The sequence below is a fragment of the Nilaparvata lugens genome, chromosome 8 (assembly GCF_014356525.2).
Source record: "Nilaparvata lugens isolate BPH chromosome 8, ASM1435652v1, whole genome shotgun sequence".
Lineage (NCBI taxonomy): Eukaryota > Metazoa > Arthropoda > Insecta > Hemiptera > Delphacidae > Nilaparvata > Nilaparvata lugens.
Genome location: NC_052511.1, coordinates 31,509,990 through 31,524,851, shown reverse-complemented (window position 1 = coordinate 31,524,851; position 14,862 = coordinate 31,509,990). Strand labels below are relative to the sequence as shown.

Sequence of the window (14,862 nt, the reverse complement as noted above, 5' to 3'; positions counted from 1 at the left end):
CCTCGGGATAACTTTTTATGGTATTATATTGTACAGTGATATTGCAGGTCTATGGGTCGCATTAAAGATTTTCTAACTTTGACAGCTGATTGCGGCCGTATGTTATGACCTATTTAGTCTCTCTTGCCAAATTACCATGGAAAGATAAAGGCTTCCAAAAACAAGTACGAATTATGAAATTGTTCTGTTAAAAAAATAAATGTTCGGTGCAAGCATTGTTTCAAAAGCTTTTTAAATCGCAGTTTATTGCCCTACTGAGAGCATTAATCGCAATGTGGTGAACAAATTTGATGGAATTGGTTAAGCAAATAAGTTTTTTCAATGTTTCAGGAAATGTATATTGGAATTTAATTGGCTTGCAAAACATTTACTTTAGCACATTTATACAATCTTGAAAAGTTTTCAAATGTGAGTTTCAAACTAGAAACAACTGCAGCGCTATTTGAAATATCAACTATGTGATTTCATAATAAACTAAGTACTAAGGAACTATTCAATATTTTTATAGTATTATAAACTGTAATGCATATTAAAATGTCATCTACATTGAATATTGAATAGTTCATTCAATTTTTTTATAGTACTTTAAACTGTAATACATATTGAAATGTCATCTACTTTGAATATTAGATTTGCACCTCTCATTGCAAAAATGAGAGTTTTGAATATGACTATTGTCATATGAATATTGTAAAATGACTATTGCATATGACTTGCTGAATATCGGACTTTTAATGTTACCTAAATTTGGGAGAGAAATAGTACAAGGTATTCTTAGTTTTTCTCTCCCGATCTGTCGTTCATTGTAGAAAAGAATAAATAAAGAATTAAGAATATGAGTCTTCAATATAGAATATATTTTCTTTAGTATTACAATACACAATTTTTTTTTGTATTCGTAACTCACAACTAGGAATGAAAATCATGTGAGAGTGTAAAATATGGGAGAGCCTCATTCGTAATATCTTTTACGTTAATATTTTTTAATCAAGAGTATAAAATACATTATCGATGCTATTTATTATAATATGCTGAAGTATATTGTTTGGGAAGTAGTCATCCATCTCATAAAGTTGATGATTAAAGTTGACGATTTATGTTGTGTTCCACAAATTTGAAAGAACAGATCAGCTGAATTACAAATATAAAATGTGAAATTCGACTGTATCCATAGCCACCTCTAATACATGCTGTATCTCGTCATACCATAAAGCGGCCCATAGACCTGCACAATATTATTATACAATAAAGTTCCTACACAATACATCAGGCCACACATTTGAATTGAACAAGTCATAGAAAGTGCTGTGGCCGCAACTGTTTACTACAGTTGTGAGGTCTGTTAAGTAGGTACTCCATTTTACAATAATATTGTGCAGGTCTATGGGCCGCTTTACATATATTTCAATTTGAGCGAGCTCTAATGTCTGATATTTGTGTTGCAGGCACTGGGATTACCAGAATGGTGGACCACCCAGATTCCACACTCCGCCATTGTCCACTGAATATGAGAGACCGCCACCTTACTACTACCCTGGACCAGCTCCGTAAGTTACAATTATCTTCTTTTTTATTTATACCATTAATAAGCTTTGTTAATAGCATTATTCTTGCTAGCAATTGAGTCGCATTATAGAATGATAAAATATAAATTTAATATTGCTTTTGATATCGAATTCTACTGGAAATAACTCCGTTTAATACTGGTACTATAATACAGTTGTATTACTTGTAGTTTTGTTTAACACCACTTTTTGTAGTATTTCATATTTATTCTTTTTTATAATTATTATGGTTGAATATTCTAAGAGAATTGTAATAAAATGATCCTTCTCAGTGTAGTTCAGTGATTAGTAATTATTGGTTGTTTGAAATATATTTTTTACTAAACATTGAAAGTTTATGAAATAAATAGATCTTAAATAAGATCTAATATTGATCTGAATATAAGTGGATCTGATTAAGAAACATTTTAAAAAATTTGATCAGTAGAATTGGGCGAGAAAGGTGATTGGGCACCCTGATTGTCAGATTTCAACTGCTTGGGATTACCCCATTAACAATTTATTATAAGAAAAAATATTATATGGGGATAATATTTCATGCTATGAGGATACCAAAATCCTGTTATAATCAGATCCACCCATAACCATTGAAACCCTGAAAGAATGAATTGTGAACAAGAATACCTATCCACAAGCTGCTAGAACTGGAAGTTATGCTAAATTTGTAGCCTGGACACGAGAATGCATCAATTACAATGAATGTCACTATTATTTCAGGAAGTTTTTTACGCGTTTCATTTGAATTGGAGCTGAAAACCCAAACTTTAAACATCCAATCTCCATATCGAATCACCCCGTCTCATTGACAAACCAAATTGAATATATTATGTTGTTAGTATTTAAATATATTATTGAGCGATTCTCCAGAATTACTGTTAATAGTGTTGATTTTAGTAGAATACTGTTTTTATCGTGATAAGGTTAAATATGTGCATATAATTTATCTTGTAATTTTTCGTGGTTTTCAGAAATGGGCGAGACTAAATTGCTACTACTACTACTGCTAAGAGCAAACTGCAGCCTGGAATGATAGCTGCTTGTGGCGACAAATGATTGGTGTAAATATGATCGACCTTGAAATCAGTGACTGATTTTACAACTTTGACATCACTTTTTGTTAGCTGATACTGCCCAACTGAAGGCACTCGCCCGCCATCTCTGCCATTTCTTGTCATCTCTTTTATATATTTGACAGATAGATATTATTGATATATATTACTCGTGTATGTAGAATTCCCTTTTTATCCATTTGAGACTATTGTTCATTGTTTAATCCCTTTGTGATTTATTAGATCTTCGATAAATAATACTCGAGCATTTATATAGTTTTTTCTAAGAGAATTGTTAGTTTGATAGATTTTTCCTGGTTTCAATAATAATTAATTATTGTCAATTCAGTTCTTTGAAATCCAAAGACGTAGGAGATGGTATTGAGAAATATTCTCTCCATCATTGTAAATAGTTTCAATGTATGTTCGGTTTGTATAAAATTAAAGTGATTATATTACAGCTTGTCATTCGAAAATTCAATTCTCTCTTTTACTATTATACGTATTCCTTATTTTGATTTTTTTGTCAATATTCTGAACAGAATTGAAGCAAGCTTATTGACAAAAAAATCAACTTTCTTGAAAAAATGTCTAACCAAATCTTTGAACGCTTTTCTCATTTATTGAATGTACTATGCTCTGAGCAAACATGATGATAAAAATCTCACTCTTCTAACCTTTATTGTATGCCATATTTGTCCTATCAATATCACTCAAAAAAGTACAATTTTAAAATTATTCTTGTGATATATTTATGTTGTAGTTTTCTTCTAAACTACTTTTTTAAAGAATCGTTCTAATACTTATAAGAATAGTTAATAAATGTAATTGGTTGACCAATTGGAATCAGTAATATGTATATTATATAGAAGTAATGAATTAATTTTTCTGTAGATTGTCGTAGAACTCATAATGATTTCCCAATATTTAACTTTGCTTTTTCTAATTACCATTCCCTGCTATTTATATTCAACATATTTGACTGATTTGACTTAGTTTTCCTAAGAGTGTGAGGTTGTGAAAATAAAATTTTGTTTCTTTTGCTCAATCTTGAGTCAATTTACAAAGCCACGGTCAATATTTACATCTTACAATATTATATCGTGGAAAAACTCGTCTTTAAATTCTATTTAGAATATGAACTATTGCTTTTTCAATCATTGCTAAAAAGCTTCAATTTCCAATAGAATATTGCCTATATTTGTCATTTTTTCCACTGAACTAGAAGTGCAGCTATTATGAATTATTCAATAAATAATATTGAATTCTCTGCGAATTCTAGTTCTTTAAATTTATATTAGCCTATTTTTTATCAACTGAAAATGTTGAATATTTCAATATTTTATTCGTTCCTAGACGACCAGATATGTTGGAAAAATTCAACATACTTCTGGTTTGAATTCTAGTTATTTTGTATTGAGTCAATGCTCAAATGATATCAATAAAAATTGAGTTTTTTATGATTTGTATGTATGTTGTGAGATGTTATATAGATTTAATAGTAGATTAATTTGCTTTTGAATTGTGTTTAAGTAATTATGATAATCTATCAATAAAATTATGATACTTCAAAACCTTCGTTTACGTAGGAGATTAATTCCCGAATTATAAATTTCCACTTGTTTTTGTTTATGGAAATGTATGATCAGTTTATATAAAATCAACAAGAAAATTGTTGAAAAAGTTTGAAACACTATATTATAAAATTATAATATGTTACATAATATACGTCGATGATAACCTACTTATGTCTAATAATATGAGTAGAAATAGTCAATGTATAACAATCTCTACATTTCTTGACCATTGATGTTATTGAATTTTAAAATGTAAACACTATTATTGTACATACTATTGGTGAAGTAAAAAATATACACCCTCTTCTAAGTATCAAATACTGGTTTAAAAACTCAAGGCAGTAGATAGGTATACAGTACAACACCAGATTCACATGGAAAGATTCATCTGTCAGGAGCATGTGTATCGTGTAAATATCATTCCAATTTGACAGTATTTTTCTTACTGCAAATATCTTTAGAGACTGTGAATAACTATAATATTTTGCTCTTATTTAGACTCGATTTGCCAAAGTGATATGAAAATCATCCTTTGGATACCTAATTTGTTCTGTCGTTGGTGGTCTACATTTTTTAAATGTAGAACCAACAATGTAAAACAACCTCATCTCAATGGCGTTTCTAATCTAACTCTTGTAAATACATATACATAAATGAATAGATATTATATGATTGAAATTAAAATTTAAGAAGTTAATTATATTACTCGCAATTCTTATTAAACCTGTAGACTAAATTTCAGAATGTGAAAGACAAAAAAGTACAACACTGTTTTTTACAAGTTGGGAGTGATTATATTTTAAAAGAAAACATATTTTAATACTTGATGTCTTTCAATATAACAAAATAGTGATAGTATAGTGAGGAGTTGAGTCATCAAATTTTGCGTATTCGACCTATCTATGATTTATTGTACTGGTGAATCACTAAAGCTGTGAAAAGCTTGGAGCACACATATGCATTAAAAGGAACAATATTTTGATGATTCTATAAAATTAATGTAGATGTACTTTCATTTCCAGTTTTGTATTAATGTATTCAATAATGGTTGTTCACAATTTTAATGATCATTGTATTTTGATCTGGAATATAATACAAACAATAAATTTAAAAATGCATTCGATTTTTCATTATCAACGAACTCCTTTGTCCTAATCATCCTTTTTCTTGTATTATTCATGAGAAGCTTGAGATATTTACAGGAATTACGATGGTTAAATTTTTTCTTACTAACTATATTCAACCCACACACCAAGTAAAGTCATTCAATCCTCGTAGGGTAGAAGTTTTTGCCAGATAATTATCAAATTCTGAACTTGTCTCTCACTCTCACAGATAACAAAATTTCAATCAGTTCTCAGACATTCATTCAATGGGTGGCCGATAAGATGTTTCTTATTAAAAACTGTTCCCTTTCTCTCGCACAACACACTGGTAATTAGTATTTAATTGCATCAACCAATATCCAATTCATTAATACTTATTACAAACCCAGTAAATAATCTTATACTTATTTATAATTTATTAAAAAGTTTGCTGTTGCAAGCTTTCATGTATAAACTTTCATATAAGACTGTATACATTGGGGGGTGGGGGTTCAAAAAATGTATAGGCTACATGATGGAACATGTAGGTAACGCACAGGCTGCTGTTGGACCCAATTCACATGGACCTCGGGCAGAGACATGGCGTGGACTTTTATCCCTTCCACGTCTCTCTCAGGCTGGCCACTACACTAACGGTAGAACAAGCACGATAAACATAAGTGGCCAGCCAAATGTAAACAAATGGTCCAAAGAGAAATGCCGCTGGCAATCGCTTTCAAGGGCATGGCGTGCACGCACTTCTACGCCACAAGAGACAGCAAATAAAAGAGGGGAGAAAGAGATCGTACGCGCCACGTCTCTGTCGTCTCTCGTAGCGTAGAAATACATGCACGCTACATGCTTGAAATGAGAATTGACAAGAAAACCCTGTAAAATTGAATAGAAGACAACATGAATATAATAATTAAAATGCCACTACACCGCCCGCCTGGTGTGCATTGCATATGCATAGGCCACGTCTCTGCCCGACGTTTTGTGTGAACTGGGCCTTACAGTCCGTCCGTTCTGTGTGAATTGGACGTAAAGAATCACAATGGAGCACTCGATGACAGGTGAAACTACCTCTTGTACACAAGTTAGCCCGGATTCACCTTTACCGCCTTTCGAGTATCATGTAGGCCACGTTTAGTGTCTAAAACGAGTTTGTGAGTTTGCTTCAACACTTGAAGTCTAGCTGTACTGCTTGACTACCATTCTCTTTTCTAGGATCATCTTCCTTTTCCCTGGTGACGTCACCTGGAGTAAAATCATGAAGTTTTGCAAAAATGGGCAAAACTTAAATCGTTCAAACTCTCAGGAACGATATTACTTGACGAGAGGAACACTAATATGTCATCACATTTGCAAAATCCACTCCTTTTCTTCAGTTATAAGCATTTGAAGATGAATATATTTTCTGCTCTGAGAGTGGAGCTAAGATTTTATGTTTCAGCGAATAACTCGCTCTGTATTGTAGCGAAACGTCTCATATTATAGCACGACACTTGTTAGGTTAACCTCTATCCAAAGTTCGAATATCAACCAAATTTGGAAGATTGCATTTTTCATAAAATCCATAAATCAAATAAAAATCATGGATTTTTGCAAAAATTAAAATTGCTCAAACTCTCAGAAATAATGACTCTTGACGAGAGCAACAATCATGTCATCACATTTTTCATGTGAAATTCACTTCTATTCTTGAATTATAAGCATTTGAAGATGAGTGATTTTTCGGATCTGAGAGAGGAGGTAAGATTTTATGTCCTTTGAATAACTAACTCTGTATTGCAGCGAAACGTCTCTTGTCAGGTCAACCTCTATCCATAGTCCGAATATCAACCAAATCTGGGTGATTTGCATTTTTCATGAAATCCATGAATTAATTATTGTAGATTCACCAAGTGTCATAGAATCAAGTAGGAGCATGTCCTACTACAATTTGGCAGCGCGATGATATGCACCACCAAAGAACTTTGTGATCCACTAGCTGATGGCGCGACCACGTAATCTCATTGAATTATAGAGTATTATAGAGCATGTCCCACGCTTCCAAAATAGCAAACAGTCCGCCACTATCATATTCGTGATCTGTGCTAGGTTGAACTTTAAATATATATTTTATGATCATACAGATGTTTGTTCCGCTTGGTGGCAATATTGGAGTGATTTAAATATTTTGCCACCAGAATCGGATGCTCCATCCGACCGATCGGTGGCCGAGTGTGCCATAGGCCTTACGCTCTTAATAGTCATGTTCAAGTAATATACATTTATGTTTGAAACGCTAATGTTTCTACACTAAAATTATTTTTTCTGATTTTTTGTTCATACTTGTTGTTAGGTGTCTAGGATTTGACTTTTTGTATTTTTTACAAAACCCATTCAATTAATATTAAAGTTAAAGCCACGTTTGCACCAGAGTTGTCAACTGAGATTTCGGGACCAATTCTTGCCAATTTCTTCAAAAGCACAGCAACATTTCACTTGCTTTGTACAGAAAAAAGTGACACCTTTTTGAAGAAAACTGTGAACAACATTTTGTTGCCAACTCTCGTGTAAACGTGGCTTATAGTTGAAGAGAATATAATTAAAAACATAACTCTCTATTTTAGGAATGACTGAAAATAAGTAATTTTGCAAGTAATAAAATCCTCTTTAATAGGGCTATTGTACAAGAAGTTGACTACATTTAGACATTTCCAGACAGGAAAGTCTTATATTACAGAAAAGTCAAAAATCAAAGAGTAGCTACATTTATAATTTAACTTAGTATTCTTAAACCAATTGCAAACCCAAAGCACTAAACGCCAGATCTTAAACAATTTTTAAAAATCAACAAAGAACTAAAAAACTAGTAACTACAGTAATAAGAAGTAATATTGAAGTTGAGTCCAATATTCTAGAAATATTTTTATTATAAATTTAGTTATAATTTATATAAATTATAATAAATGGTAGAGTCTAATGGTGAATGATTATGGATTGTAGATAATAGTGATAGAGTAGACGGTAGATGATAAAAATTAACCGAAACTAGACTCTCATGCAAAATCTTTTTAGTGAATTTGGTGAAGAAACCACTTTTGGTGAATTTAGTGGTTTTGAAGAAACCATCTTCTAGCCTTCTAACTCATTAGTATTGAACAGTACTAATGCACGATTCATATGTAAAATAATTACTCAGTTTTAGAGAAGAATATATATAAATTATATGATAGCTAATACCATACCAGATGGTGCAAGAATAAAACTGTATTATTTACTAATAAATAAATTTAATTAAAATTGTTTATCATTGAATCAATAAAATAATAAATTATAAATACGTTTTTCATAAAAAAGGATACTTTCATTCATTGATTTCAAATAAAAAATACTATAGACTGCAATAATTATCAATACTGTTGAAAAGTAAGGTCTCTTCCTCTGTTATAGGACCATGACTGATGTACTACGAAATGTTGCAATTTTGAAGGTAGCATTCATACTCAATTTATCGAAAAACAATAATAAATATTAATCATAGAATTAAAACAGTAACTGCAAGAGACTGGCACTGTCAAATTATAATTATTGACATTTATATTTTATTTTGAGCTAAAACTACATCAACACATACTTTTTTAAATTAGATACATTACTTCAAACAGAGGAATGCATCAATTACAGTGAATATTGTTAACAAGTTTTATTTTCATAACAAATTAATGTGAATCATTGAACAGGTTGTTGGATTATTTCCTGAAAATTAAATTTCATAGCATGCAATTATGAGATCATTTTCTATGAGGAAAACCAGAGGGTAAAATCTTATTAGGTTACCTAAAGTAAGGAACAACAAGATTGAAACATTGTGACTGCAACAGAAAACAAAGGACAAACTCTCTGATCTTCGAATCAATGATTAAAATTTTGGGGAAAGAACAGTTTTGGGCTGTGCCTGTTGGTCCTTCCCCAATTATTTCAATGATTCGTGTTTTGTGAATCATTGAATTATCATTCTGAATGATGTTATCTAGCACATCACACTAAGGGCCGGTTTCCGAGCTCGGGATTTAGCTAAGTTCTAGACTTTTAACAGCTGGAGTTATAAAATTGGTTTTCCAAAACGAGGCGTAGTCGCAGTCATTGTAATAGTCATGTTTGAATTAAATTTCAAAAAACTAGAAAATTGAACACAAAATAAAATAAAGAGAAAATAGTGAAAGATTCAGCTATTTTGAATTATATTTCGTCAAGGAAAAACGTTTCCAATTATAGAAATGAGAAAATAAAAACTACGACTACTGTTAATATAAAAGCTGCGACTACGCCCCGTTTAGGAAAGCCAATTTTCTGACTCCAGCTGTTTAAAGTCTAGGACTTAGCTAAATGCCGAGCTCGGAAACCGGCTCTTAATGTTATTTTCTTGATTATACACCAAAATCCGAATTACCTTTGACTGTAATAATCAGTTCGGACTGTATGTTACTGCAGTGACAAGAGCAAGTAATCTACGGTAAGAAAATAATGCCGTTGACCGTTTTCACTCGATACCCAGAATGTTATCAGGTTGGCTAATTCTCACCAACTGCTGATTATCAGCCAATCGGAAAATCTTTAGGCCCGCCGCAAAGTAGACCCACGCTAATCCACGAAAAGCAACCCACGCCGTGGGATGTTTCGTAAACCATTGCTATAGAATTATTCATAATCAATCAGCTGACAAGTGGGTTATTCATTACATGTATTACACAGATGTCTGGAAAAGCCTAGCAATGGTTTACAAAACATCCCACGGCGTGGGTTGCTTTTCGTGGATTAGCGTGGGTCTACTGTGCGGCGGGCCTTAGGGTGTCGTGTCCTCGTGTCGGCGAGAAATTGTCGAAAACAGCCATTATCCGAGGAAATTCTAATGATGAATGAAAATGTCATATGCATGTTTGGTTCCTTATAATTACTGTAAAGGTTGAACTCATAATGGTGTGATCAATATAATAAATTCAAGTGTGTTGGTTACTTATTGCAACACAAAAATAATCCTGAGGTACATCTATAAGCTAATTAGACTGATAATATTACAATCAAAGCTTGATCACTCATACGAATTATAAAAGTTGACCTGGGATCAAACTTCCATCAACGTCTAAACCTGAAGTTAATATAATGTTGAAATATCAATCATTCTAATACATCTTGTACTAATAACTCATTCAAATGCTTACAGACATTTAACAGAGGACAAATATAGTTGAGTTTGCCATTCACTCAACAATGCACTGACACTAATAGCTCATTGAAATGCTGCTTAATAGACATTTAGCGGAGGGTTCACAAATAACTTCAACGACGTTTAGCATACATTCTATCGGAGCTTGCAGACGAACTTGAGCTTGAACTGCTTCGGGAAGACGAGCTTGACGATGACGAACTCGATGAGGATCTTTTGAACTTTTTCAAATCTTTAGCATCCTTCAATTCTTTCAAGCGCGCCGTCAGTTTTCTTTTCGCTTCTTCTTCCCGGGACTCCTTTGTGCCGTCACTTCCAGCTGTCACCGGCTGCTTCTCCTTTTCTTTCCTTTCTTCTTCTTTTCTGGAGTCTTTCGTCGATTTTTGGACGGCTTTCCTATCGTCTTTCCTTCTGTCTGTGGATCTGAAAACAATAAGAAATGTTTACTTGTCATTTTATCGACTAAATATATTTTCCAAGTAATGTTTCGAAGAAACTATACTGATAGTACAGCTGCCGAATCTATTCAAAAACAAATTATTACAGATTAGTGTACACAATAAAAACTTTGTACTGGAAAAATAGAAGAAACAGAAGAAAAGTAAAATGATGAATAGAAGAGAGCAAAAAAGAAAGATATAGAAATGATTCAAAATTCAAATTGTATAAATTCGAATGAAGAATGTAAATTTGAAAAATACCCAACAAAAATAGTGAAACACAGAAAAGAAACTTGAACTGAAAATAGTGAAACACAATAGAGAAACTGAAAAACAACAGTTTTAAACTGAAGAATAGAATGTTTGGAGCATTAATCAACTTCAAGTGAATAAAATAGCTAACATTTAGAGAATGATATCAGACAAATAATACAAGAATACAAAAATATATAAATATAGTATACAAAAATACAATTCATCGGTATCTTTACTCTATGATATTCATTGGATTCACAACTATATTATTTAACATTATATTAATTTACAATGAACAGAAAAAATAAAGGATAGGCTAAAGCAGCATGGTAGAATCATTGTTTTTACTGAGGAGATAACTTACAGTTTTATTCAAGTCCCAACCCTCATTCTGGGTTTTTAAATCCATTAAATTATTTTTATTTTCTGTGGTATAACTTTACTTTATTATGATTAGTTTGATATGTTGATTTCCTTGATAGTTTTCATGCTTTTCTATGTTCTGTAAAAAATTGATTGGAAAATAAATGCGACCTATGTTAAAAGCATAAAAATTAAAACTGGAACAATCAAACGGTAACAAGCAAGTAATTTGTACGTACCAAGGTAATTGAGATGTATTAATTTGTAATTTATTTCTTGGTTTACATGATCATCATATACCTTATAAATAGTTTACATACATACTACTTGGAATATTACCTTGGTATGAACTGTAATAAGGATGGTTCCAGAATCAACCTCTCAACTGATAATAAAATCAGTTGGGATGTTACAAACGGACAGGCTTTTCTTTACGGTAAGGCCATATGAGCAAACTGCCGTATTAATTCAGCAGCAAAATTCGGCTGGCAAAAATAGTCTATTTATATAAAAGTAATTGCAGCGTCTAAAAAGTTGAAAAAGTGATTTGCAGCACACCATTTAGCAAATTTTTGCGCCGCAATCTGCTGCAACAATCTACAACATTTTGTTCTCAGTATGGCCCTTCCCTCAGACAAATAGTGAGGCGAATTTGACTAGAATAGCAACTATTCTTCCAGAATTTGGTGAATTATAAATTAAAAAAACGAAAGATTTGTTATTTTTGGTAAATTTAGAATTGGATTGAATTCTTTGATTTATTTTCAAGAATGCAAATTTCCACTAAACTCTTCCTTGAATTCAAAGATAATCTTGAATGAATACCAAACAATACCAATAAATGTAAGATTTTTTTTGAAAAATTTTATTTTCATGGGAAAAGATATAAACATTTTTTTAAAATTGGTTTTGAAAGCAGAAAAAGCTCATTAACTATTCACTAAACGTGCTCCTCGTTTATTTAAATTAGTAATTAAAAATGAATAATATTTCAAAATTCATGCATTACTCACACTTGACAACCCATCTCATCAAAAACACAAAATTACACTAGTTCAAATAGCACTAACACACCACCTCACAAATTTGAAAAATAAACTGACAAATACGTATTTTTGGAAGTCAGTAACGTCTAATACATGGATTTGAAAGACATCAACTAATCAGATGGATTAGTCGGCCATTACATTAGAAAGTTAATTGTTATTATCCAACGTTCGCAACGATTGGTTCGACGATCATAGACCATACACAACTTGAGAATAAGACAATTATGCACTTCCAGTTACAGTCTTTGGTTTAAAATTAGAAACATAGTCAAGCTTGGATCAAATGGCCGAATTAACCGTTAATTCCCGTCGGCAGGTTCGCCTATGTAATTGGTTCACATTGGTTATTGTTGTCATGTTGTGTTGAACAGTAATCCCTTTTGTAGTATCATCAGAATCATATCTTATCGAAATGGCCTAAGTATTATCTAACTGGCTGCCAGAAAGGTGAAAAGCAAATAGTTTATAGTTAGTAAGAGAAAGTTGAACTATGATATATTTTCTTTGCTTAGATAAACCGAACATTTCGTATTGGTTAATGTACTAGGCACCAACAATTTTCTTCGCATTTGTTGAACTATATAAAAAAATATATACAGATCAATTCAATAATGCCATAATGAAATTTCAACTCTAGTAGTTATACAGTAATAGAAAAAAATTGACAAAATAATGTTGAAGAAGTAATTTTTCAAGCGTAAAATACGTTGGTTATCTTGATCATTTAAGGTTCAAAGATGAATCGCTAGTTTAAGGAACATATTAGTCCGAGCGCAAATGTCATTCCGTGGTCATTTTTGGGTAACAGCCGTGGAAGATGTCACAATTTCTTCGTTAGGTCTAGCATAATAAGGATCGTGATGATAAATCGAAATCACAGGCAAACACCTCGGAAACAAGATGGCCGTCAAAATGTTCAGGGTTTTGCTATATCGCATGTATTTCAATAATCGTTCAAATATTCAACCATTTTTTAGACAAAAATCTTCCTCTTCAATTTTTGTTTTATAACATTTTCATCTAAAACGCATATTTTTTTAGATATAACCTTCAAAAGCCCAAAAAAACTTTTTTCCTAAATCTTTCCAAATTACATTCCATTATAACTTTTTTTGTGCAGGAGATACAGAGAAATTTCGAATTTATGAAATTTAGAGCGTTCTTCAAACTTTGGAAATATATATCTTCAAGCGCTGTTCGTCATAAAATGAGTTCTCCAGCGCCCTCCAAAGAAAACCCTGCATGATTTATGGTGCGTTTTTCCATACGCATGAGGTAACAAGTTAGAACTATAAAATCGATTTTTTCATGACTACTTGAAGATAGAGACTTGCAAATGGTCTCAATCTCTTCGTTACAACAAGCTGAATAAGAATATTAATGTTGGAAACAACGAAAATAATCGACATCATTGAACAATTCAAGATGGCGATCATTATTGACAGAAATTTTTATAACGCTTGCTATTCAGTTATTGTGAAGATATCGGATTGGTTTTATCATCAAAGTGTTTAGAATTAACCAAACTATGATGTTCGAGAGAATCGTCTCATTTCGACCACTCTTCTCATGATTCATTCAACTTCAAAAACTTGAAACATACATTTTTCGGGGACAATATTTTACTTTCCATCCTGTAAATGTGTTCGCAGTAGACAGACACTAGTGTTATTGGTACAGTGTTTTAGAATATTTCCAGAGCTTTAAAATGACATCTGGTTGGAGGCTGTAAGTCCATATTCCACGGCTGGAGCGTCATCGGAAAAAAGAGAGAAAAGTACTGTTTGCAGGGGAAAACACGCCTTTTCCAACAAATGCCAAACCCAACAATTAGAAATCCGTGTAACTCATGACTCCCTGAAGGTACAGACTTGAGAATTATATCAATCTCTTTGTAATGATGTGTAGAAATAGATTATCCATGATGGCAATGGCAATCTCAAAAATGTTTATCATCATAAAAAACAAGATGGCGGCAAAATATGCCGATTTTCAAGAAATCGTCTGTCATTATTACAATTACAGAGACATATTTAGGATGTCCAATACACAGAAAAATTAGTTTTCAGAATTTTTTCCAGCAAAAAGTACTGGACTACTTCCTCAACAGTTACAATCTTAAAAATCAACGTTTTTTTGTGGAATTTCTTGAATCGATTATTTTATTCAAGCCTGTAAATTATTCAAGTCCGTTTTTGTGGAATTTCTCTTTCTTAAAATACACAATTTTCAAGCAATGTTTTGACTTCCAACTTCAATCAAAACTT

At 32.0% G+C, this 14,862-nt stretch overlaps 2 protein-coding genes across 4 annotated transcripts in view; one reads left to right on the top strand and one right to left on the bottom strand.

Annotated features, from left to right (window-relative positions):
- The window catches only part of LOC111051874 (prominin-like protein), a 78,042-nt gene extending 72,733 nt beyond the window's left edge, over positions 1 to 5,309 (top strand). For both annotated transcript variants that reach the window (XM_039434523.1, XM_039434522.1), the window contains 2 exons: positions 1,446 to 1,547; positions 2,534 to 5,309. In XM_039434523.1, coding sequence (XP_039290457.1) covers positions 1,446 to 1,547; positions 2,534 to 2,549 — 118 coding nt within the window. In that variant the 3' untranslated portion in view covers positions 2,550 to 5,309. The remainder of the gene's footprint in view (positions 1 to 1,445; positions 1,548 to 2,533) is intronic.
- Positions 5,310 to 7,911: 2,602 nt separating this feature from the next.
- LOC111051871 (peptidyl-prolyl cis-trans isomerase G) overlaps positions 7,912 to 14,862 on the bottom strand; it is a 38,529-nt gene continuing 31,578 nt past the window's right edge. For both annotated transcript variants that reach the window (XM_022338445.2, XM_039434521.1), the window contains exon 13: positions 7,912 to 10,911. In XM_022338445.2, coding sequence (XP_022194137.2) covers positions 10,602 to 10,911 — 310 coding nt within the window. In that variant the 3' untranslated portion in view covers positions 7,912 to 10,601. The remainder of the gene's footprint in view (positions 10,912 to 14,862) is intronic.